This window comes from Natrix helvetica (genome assembly GCF_964273705.1).
Source record: "Natrix helvetica genome assembly, chromosome: 7".
Taxonomy (NCBI): domain Eukaryota; kingdom Metazoa; phylum Chordata; class Lepidosauria; order Squamata; family Natricidae; genus Natrix; species Natrix helvetica.
Genome location: NC_138558.1, coordinates 24815732 through 24825282, shown reverse-complemented (window position 1 = coordinate 24825282; position 9551 = coordinate 24815732). Strand labels below are relative to the sequence as shown.

At 37.9% G+C, this 9551-nt stretch overlaps 1 protein-coding gene across 1 annotated transcript; it reads left to right on the top strand.

Moving 5' to 3' along the window:
- The first annotated feature begins 306 nt into the window (after positions 1-306).
- On the top strand, positions 307-8464 carry PLA2G12A (phospholipase A2 group XIIA). Its single transcript, XM_081959325.1, has 4 exons — positions 307-824; positions 2824-2900; positions 6124-6289; positions 7377-8464. Exons 1-4 carry the CDS (start codon positions 563-565, stop codon positions 7493-7495), a joined length of 624 nt encoding a protein of 207 aa, XP_081815451.1. The 5' UTR covers positions 307-562; the 3' UTR covers positions 7496-8464.
- Positions 8465-9551: the final 1087 nt, after the last annotated feature.

Sequence of the window (9551 nt, the reverse complement as noted above, 5' to 3'; positions counted from 1 at the left end):
TTTGGAGCGGTTTACCTTGAGTTTGTATCTATTGTGTGCTCGTGTGTTATTGCGGTTGAAGCTGAAGTAGTATGACGTTGTAGCACATACTTTTGGGTACAAACTGTTATAATTTTGTGTTTGTTTGACAAACTAATAAATGCAAACAGGTGAGGATAAAAAAAAAACCTGTGCCAAACCACGGCTCGGAGCGCCCGCTCGGCCCGACTCTTTGCGCCACGACTTCTTCCTTGCTTTTCCAAAACATTGGCAACGCTCCTCCCCCCCCCCATTTCCCCCCACCCTTCCGCCCAGGCGTCCGTGGGGTTGGGGGCGGCGCCACCTGGCTGTGTTGCGGAAGCAGGTACCGAAAGCTTTTTGCGGCATGGTGGACATTTTCCGGCCACGGCTGACTACAGGTGTGAGGATTCCGAGGGACCGCTACCCGCGTGGGCGAGGAGAAGCTACCGGGGCGCCGCGCCCGTAATGACCTGCCCGTTAGCATTTGGAGAGATCCAGCCTCCGCGTCTCCCGGGACTTTTCGAACGCTGCTGTGGCCAAAGTTCCAGGACCCACGGCTTTCATGCGTGGGCGTTCTAGAACTCCGGCCCGCGGGCGTTCGGCGATGCCAGTAAGGCGAGCGATCTTGTTGCCGCTGCTCGTGACCGGGGCCTTCCTCGCCGCGCTGCTGGAGCCGAGCCGGTGCCAGGAGCCTGAAACTCCGGATTGGAAGATGACATTGAAGACTATCAGAAACGGCGTTCATAAGATCGACACGTACATAAATGCCGCTCTGGATCTCCTGGGAGGAGAAGATGGACTCTGTCACTATAAATGCAGCGATGGTAATAATCATACTATATTAGAAGAAATGTATGTATGTTCGACTATTTGTTATAAAGCGTGTTTAATGAAGTTTATTTTTTCCCCTATTCAAAGGTATGTTAAGTGAATGTCATAAAAAATAAATAACCAAAACACTTGAATTGCTTTTGCTAAAGTCAGGAAAATCTCAGATTCCCAGCCAGCATCGTAACAGGAAAAAACAGGTTATAAATATTATATAGTTATTCAAATCAGACAATGTCTTTAGGTTGCAGATGACAGATGTAAACATTAATGACGATAAAATGGAGATAGAACAGCATATTCCTATATTTGACTGTTGTAGAAATAGTCGTAGTAAATTTAGTGGAACTTAATTCCAGGTAAATGGTTCTAGGATTGAAGTCTCCTATTTGTATTTTCAAGGGATGCCTAAACTATTTGTTTAAAATACTAGCAATAACATTATTTTGGCTCCTTACTGCATACAATATAGCTATTGTTATAGCTTATCATGATCTTAAGCATATTCAGTTCATGTTATTGTGTGAAAATGTGAAGGATTATATTGCAGAGGAGATTTCTGCTCTGCACAAAGGATTAGAAAATTTGGAAATGGATGTGAAACATAATCCCTCCTCCTTTCAACAGTATTTAAAAGGTTAGGTTAACTCATTGAAACCCAGTTTCCACATATTTATTGCTTTAATTCTTTGAATTTACTGTGGTTTCACAACCTTAATCTTATGCCTAGGGGAGGTTTGGCAAGTGGATAGAGATAAATCTCTACATAGTAAGGCTAAAGTAAATTAATGGGACTTTATAATATGCCCAGATTGAATAGATATTAAAAAACAACAATATCCAATGACTGGCATTTTAATTTCATAATGGGTATCCAATATAGCACTTCAAACACTTAACAGAAGATAACTCCAAAAACAGTAGTGATTCATTTGGTCACAATTTGGGAATTGTATTGTAGTTTTATATTCATTCATTTGGTAAATTCATTCAGTTCAAGGAGCATGATTACTGAATAGACATATATAGTACTGTGAGATTAAGTTGTTTAGCGTATCATTTTTGCATAATTAATTATACAATTATTATCTTGTTAAATTCAGACACTCAAGACAATAGAAAAGTGGTATGGATACGGAACCAGGGACTTTAGTTCAAATCCAGGCTCTGTGGAAATTCAGGGAATAATAATAATAATAATAATAATAATAATAATAATAATAATAATAATAATAATAATAATAATAATAATAATAATAATAATAATAATAATTAATGCTTCTAGACCGCCCCCTCTCCCGCAAGGGACTCGGGGCGGTGTACAGTTCATACAAAATATAACAGGATACAATAAAATTAAAATAAATATGTACAGTTGACAATTGACATGGAGGAGGTTAAAATGTAGTTAAAAGAACTGTACAAAGCAGATATAAAATAAATTCAAACCCCTAAAAACAAATACAGTAAATTAAAAAACCCCTAAAATAACCAGATATAATACATTTGCCAGGGGGGACAGTTGAATTATGCCAGGCCTGCCAGTCGGAACAGGTGGGTCTTCAGTTTTTGCCGGAAGGAGCGGAGGTCAGAAGTAGTTCTAATGTCGGGGGGGAGGTCATTCCAGAGGGTTGGGCCCATCACAGAAAAGGCCCTACTCCTCGGTGTCGCCCACTGGCATTGCCTAGTGGACGGCACCAGGAGAAGTCCCTCCCTGTGTGAGCGTATTGGCCGCAGGGATGTATGTGGGAATGACCTGGTAGCTGTATTTCATCTCATCCCAAGTACTTCACCAGGTTATTGTTAAGAAGAAAAGCTTGGAGGAGAAAGTACTATGTACAATACCTTAAGTACCTGAAAGTTGTGATGTATAACTAATGAATAAATGTTCATATATCTATAACAATAGATTAATAATTTATTAACTTTGTCTTGAATCAGTCAAGAAGCAGAAGCATTTTACATATTCTAATGTAAGCACTTAATGTTTTACAGGATACAAACCTTTACCTCGCTATGGCTATAAACCTTCACCACCCAACGGATGTGGTTCTCCACTTTTTGGAGTTCATGTAAGTTGCTAACAGATATGCACAGAATACTCCATGTATGAACTGATCCTTTCACAGAACCCGTGGACTTGGTCCAGACACATTTTGGATGTTTGGGCCTGTGCACAGGACAAAATGAATTTGTTTTTTTGTTTTTTTAGGTAGAAGTGGCAGTTGGGGGTACAGGAAAAGTCAAATGTACTAGCAATAGCACTTAGACTTATGTACCACTTTACAGTGCTTTACAGCCTTCTCTAAGTGGTTTACAGAGTCAGCATATTACCCCCAACAATCTCCTCATTTTACTCACCTCAGAAGGATGGAAGGTTGCATCAACCTTGAACCTGGTGAGATTTGAACTGCCAAATTGCAGGCAGTCAGCAGAAGTAGCTGGTAGTACTGCACTCTAACCACTGCACCACTATGGCTCACCAGCAGCTGAAGTGAGGGAAGGAAGGCAATGGGAATATTTGGGGTGGCTGAGGAAATGGGATATGCCATTCTGGGATTTCAGCAATGGCAGAGCGGGAGGAAAAGAACTGGGAAGATGGAGAATGGATGAGTGATGAGATGTGCTGTTATGTGCAGAACAAGAGAGAAGGGCGAAAGTGTATCACCCTTGTCCTACACATCCTGTCCAGAGCCAGAATAATCAAAGCTTCCTGAGTTTTGGTTCTACTGAACTGTGGCTTACCCAGAGTGGTTCAGTAGAATATGTGGAATATAATTGTTTTTGCATGTTCCATTTTGTGCACCCCATCAGTGCCTCATTAAAGACTGGCTCCTGAATGTACATTTTGAAGAAAGCAGTAGTGCTAAAACAACGTTAAATCTTAATAAGTGTATAGAGAGTAGGTTGTTTTTTTTTGGCATCCAAGCATTTCATTTCTGCAGTGTTTAAAAAACTACCATCGTTCCCCAAAAATAAAACATCCTTCTGAGATGAGTAAAGTGAGGAGATTGTTAGAGGTAATATGCTGACTCTGTAAACCACTTAGAGAGGGCTGTAAAGCACTGTAAAGTCTTATTTTCTTTTGAGCCCCGAAATAAGCACTTGGCATTATTTTTGGGGTGGTCTTATTATTTTTGAGGTGCAGGAGGCGGCGAGCGTGGTCACCTCATGGCTGCTGCTGTGTTGCAATATTTTGGGGGAGGGCTTATTTCAGCGCATGCACTCCAAAGCCTGATTGGGCTTATCTGGGAGGTCTTGTTTTGGGGGAAACAGGGTAATGATCAGCCTCTTACTGTCAATTTTCACAACTCGAGAACAGACAGATTCTCTTTGTATGACTCATTTATCCAAGGTTTTCTGAGCACACCAAATCATAAATGATGAATCATGTTATCTCCTAGTCTCATATTTCTTGGTGTCTTGTGAAAATATTCTTTATCTACCATGGCATATTAAATTTCTTTAAGCTCTGAATAGGCTCTTTTCTACTTTTGATAATAAAAGAGTTGGAGCATGAGAGGATAACTTATAGGGATAATACATAAATCAAGGAGGTATAATATAGTAAGTGAACGTAATTCTGTTACAGTACAATTTATGGGGGCTCATTCAGTGAAAGTTTAAAAGACCAATTTGATGTGGGGTGGGTTTTATTCTTGAGTGGCCTTTGGACTAGATAACATTATGTAAACTATTTCATAATGTATCATTTGTATTCTATCACTTTCATAATGACTTTGCATCATCTGCATAATTGTATCTTTACAGCTAGAAATGATATAAATTCAATGAAAATTTTAACTTTATGTATGAAGTCCATTGCTAAATCAGACTTTCATTGTTCTGTAGTATAGTTGCTCTGATAAATCTATTAAGATTTCATCCAACTTTGATTTTCACTTCTTATTCACTTGGTTTTGTTACTAATTTTTTTAATGGCTCTCACAGCTAAGAAATCTATTATCAATATTTGGTATCAGATTGCAAAATATCGATGATATAATTTCCTGCTAATGGAAGAGATCAAAGAAATTGGGTGGAAAGGTTTAAATCAAGTTGGTGCATTTTAATCTGCCATCCCTTTTCCTATCTCTTCAAATCAGCACAAAAGCCTGAAAAACCTACCAGTTGTTTGACTCATTGCACTATTGTCACTTCCTTGTAGTTCCAACTTTCAAAAAGTACAGTTAAAAAGTCTTCCTTATCATATTGCCCTCTTCTCCTTACTTATTTTTTGGAAGAGGTTTTCTTATTCTTTGATCAATGCATTGCAGCCAGGGGTGAATTGCTACCATTTCGGATGGTTCGCTCGAACCAGTAGTAAAAAAATACTACCAGTTCGCCTGAACCAGTATTTCTGACAATCAGCTGTGACACACGATTTATATTAGCTAGAAAGTAGGATTTCCTGCTTTCTAGCTAATCTAAATCGCGTGGCACAGCAGATCCCCCCACCCGCTGTTCTACTTACCTTTGCAGGAGTGCTTGGTAGCAGGCTCTGCTCACCCGCCCGAATGGCATCACGTCCATTTTTGATGCTCTGCGCATGCGCGGAAGGTCTTGGGCATGCGCGGAGGTAACATTTAATTTAATTTAATTTAATTTAATTAGCACTTCTAGACCGCCCCCTCTCCCAAAAGGGACTCGGGGCGGTGTACAGTCCATATCAAAAACATCATAAATAAAATTTAAACAATTAAAATTATTAAATGGATAAATACATAAATAAGAGGAGGATAAAAATAGACAGAACTGTAATTGCTAAATGAATAATTTAAAATATACAAAATTTAAAACCCCAGTGTCCTATAAAATTAAGTCCCCTAAAAAACCAGTAGGAAATATATATGCCAGGAGGTAGACGTTAAAAATTATGCCAGGCCAGGCAGTAGGAACAGGTGTGTCTTCAGTTTCTGCCGGAAGGAGCGGAAGTCAGTGGTGGTTCTAATGTCGGGGGGGGGAGGTCATTCCAGAGGGTTGGGCCCATCACAGAGAAGGCCCTACTCCTTAGTGTCGCCTGTTGGCATTGCCTAGTGGACGGCACCAGGAGAAGCCCCTCCCTGTGAGAGCGAATTGGCCGCAGGGATGTGTGTGGGAGGATGCGATCCCGCAGGTAACTAGGCCCTATGCCATTTGCAAAACGTTAGTGAAGATAAGTTGATTTCACCCCTGATTGCATTCCTATCACCATTCATCCATTCTTGGAGCTCCTTCAGAAGAGATAATTTCTTAATTTCATGGGTTTGAAGCATTTAACTCTCAAGATGCTAATCACAAGAACTTGTTTTTCAGTTTGACATTGGCATTCCTTCAATGACAAAATGTTGCAATCAACATGACAGATGTTACGACACCTGTGGGAGCAAAAAATATGATTGTGATGAGCAGTTTCAATATTGCCTTTCAAAGATCTGCAGAGATGTGCAGAAGACATTAGGAATACCTGAGTCTGTGCAAGGTAAGCCACTCTTGAGAAATATGATGTGATAGAGATTTATCAAGATTATATAAACTGAGCCCAACTAAACAGAAATTTAAACCAGAAGATCTGGTTAATGTGATTGCATTATCTACCACTTGGTTCTTCTACATGTTCAAATGGATAGGTACTTATTTTTGTCCAGTTGTTTAAAGGAAACCATGTTTGAATAATGTATCAGACTCACCCCTTAAGTTTTAATTAAAACTCTTCAGATTAAACCAAGCATCCACTTAGTTTTCAGGTTTAAATTAAATTACTTGTAGGATAAGTTAATTGCTTCTCTAATTTTTTTTCTTTACTTCCTTGAAATGTGGATTTAAAACATGTTTTGCAAGGAAGAGGATGGGGATTTAAGACTAAATATTAAGGAGAGAATAAAATGTCCAAGTTTTGCTAGTTAAAAAAATCATTGTATAGCTTCATAAACATTTGTGATTATAATTTATTTATATTGGAGTAATTATATACTTACAGTTTTGCATACAAATATCCATTATTATTGTGATTAATATTTAACAGTTTTGATTTGTTGATTAATATAGAACTGTTTCAGGAGGAAATCAGGGAATTTGGCTATTTGCATCGCTTTTCAAATTGCATATCTATACTGTTTGAATTATTAATTTCTCCTATCTTAGCTATCTGGATGAAATCTACCAAGAAAGCAGTAATAGGAGATGATACTGCATTTTTGTTTTTATATTAAAGTAATATAGAAGACATTGTACCTTATTTAGCTGCTCCAAAATAATTCCCCAAATCATACCAATAAAATAATAAGATATATATCTTATTTCCGTTTTTGTGAAAAATGGGACGCACGGGGCGGGGTTTCAACAGGCCAGAAATGGCTGTATTCAGTGTATAAGACGCACCAACATTTCCACCATCTTTTAGGGGAGGAAAAAGTGTGTCTTATAATCCGAAAAATACGGTAATTGTAATTTGAATCATCTATTGCCCAAAGCTATAATTGTACTATGCTTTATTTATCTTTTCTCCTCAAGCAGGTAATGACAGCTTTTCTTTATTGTACTATTAAAGATATTTCCCTGTCTTACAGCTTGTGAATCTACAGTACAACTAGTGTTTGATACAGTCATACATCTCGGATGCAAGCCATATCTTGACAGTCAGAGAGCTGCATGTGTATGCCAGTATGAAGTCAACAGAGACCTGTAACAAGATTTTTCTGAAGTGATAGAGCCCTTTATTGTTACAAAGCTGTCCTAAGGATACAGTAAGCATGCAAATGGACTCACCAGAAGACATGAATATGTATATTTTTATGTAGCACTTGTTTCGCCAGCTATGTATGCATTCTTAAACTATAAGGGTCTAGGGCACCTCTTTTAGAGATGAAAAGGATATTTTGGCAACTGCCTTAGGTAGATAGTATTGTCAATGAATGCTGCTCTAAACTGAAGGAAGTGAATCATGAAGTAGGTCAATCCTTGGGGTCACAATGAATCAATGTCTCTTTTGGTTGATTTGTCTTGTAGAAGAAAAGTACCCAAAAAGGCAAAAACCAAATATTTGAAAGACTTTAAAAAATATGACTGACAACATTCAGTTATTTGTTATTTGTGTGATGTATATAATATTTGTCCCTACCACAAAATAGCTGTTTTACAGCTGTCCAAGGGTATTGTAATTCTGTGAAAACAATATATAGATTGTTAACTATTTAAAAAATGTCCATTGAAGAGAAATATCCTATCATGAATTGAAAAACTAGAAAATGTTTGATACAAAGATCTTTGTCCTTTATTGTGAATACTGTTTAAATATTACATCCCTTTTATTCTAGAATATCTCAAAATTTAATTTTAAGCTAATTTATCATTCTTTCCTATGGTTATGAATCGCTTTAACTATGCAAGGATTCTTTATGGGTTGCCATAATCTCATTATTTTTTTACATCAAAGTTTTATATAGTTCTCATTCCCAGCGTTTCTATAAATAATCTCTACTGAAGCAAATTCTGCCTCAATATAAAAACTGCTGAATTACTTCATATTACTTGAAAAGTGGTATTTGATGCAATTTCATCTAGTGCCTTTATTAATGAAATGGACATTTAAAAAGTGAATAGGTATGAAATAACATTATCTGTTTAGAAAGGGAAAAATTAAACATGCTAAATTGAATATATGTCATGTATTTTTTTCATCAACAAAATTTTAGAAAACAACGGCTAGAAGAACAACTTGCAGGATTCACTTTTATTTTATTATCTTCCACCATTTTGTATTTGTTAGCCTTTGCATCCAGTTTCTTGATAACTACCTAAGATTTTATGAGAGAAGTTTGACAATTCCTTTGTACTGTGCTAGAAATCTAGCCTGCTATTACTTTATCTCACGGATATTTATATACAAGAAGAAAGGATTGGAAGTTGTTCTCCATTGATTAGGCACATTGCAAGTTTGCTTACATTATATACCGTATATTGCTTACGTTATATACCAGTAGAGTCATTAAAGCATGTAACTCAGGGTTCTATGAATCCAAAGCAATGGCTTGCTTATGTAAAGTAAGTTACTCCGGTAAAACAATATAAGATGGCAGTGTATAATAGTGAAAATCTAAAGTTGATCTTAAGTGAACATTCTGGCAACTATGAACTACCGTGTTTCCCCGAAAATATGACCTACTCAGAAAGTAGCTTGATTTTTACATGTGCACCCAATATAAGCCCTACCCCCAAAATAAGCCCTAATTAAGAACCCACCTACTCCAGGGTGCACAGATAAAAATTAAGATGGGGGTGGGGGGTGGAGCTGCCCTACTACTTAACTTCAGATAGTTGCAGCCACCTCGGCACATTTCATCTGGCAAGGCTTTCCTGAAGGCCTCTGAAGCCAATAACAGAGCTTCGGATCAGAGCCATGTTATTGGCTACAGAGGCCTTCAGGAAGGCCTTGCCGGCAGAAGCCTTGCTCGCCTTGCTCAACGAAGAAGTTCCTGAAGGACTCTGGTAACGAAAAAGATGCCGGGGGGGGATACATGCAAGTGAGGTGAGACAACATCCTCCCTCCCCGAAAATAAGACCTGGTGCCTTTTTCGGTGGCAAAAAAAATATAAGACTGGGAAACACGGTACTTGTCAGGGCTTATCCAGATCACACATTTTTTTAAAATTCTTCTCTTTCTTTTTTGTTCTGCTATAGTTGGAGCAAAAAGCTAGTGAAGTAGTGCATATGAAATACCCTAAGATGTATTTAAAAATAAAAAG

Excerpts from the sequence above, each read along its gene's own strand:
- PLA2G12A (XM_081959325.1), top strand. The coding sequence starts at position 563 with ATGCGTGGGCGTTCTAGAACTCCGGCCCGCGGGCGTTCGGCGATGCCA. Across the intron at positions 825-2,823 it reads TCACTATAAATGCAGCGATG|GATACAAACCTTTACCTCGC; the intron begins GTAATAATCATA and ends AATGTTTTACAG. Across the intron at positions 2,901-6,123 it reads CTCCACTTTTTGGAGTTCAT|TTTGACATTGGCATTCCTTC; the intron begins GTAAGTTGCTAA and ends CTTGTTTTTCAG.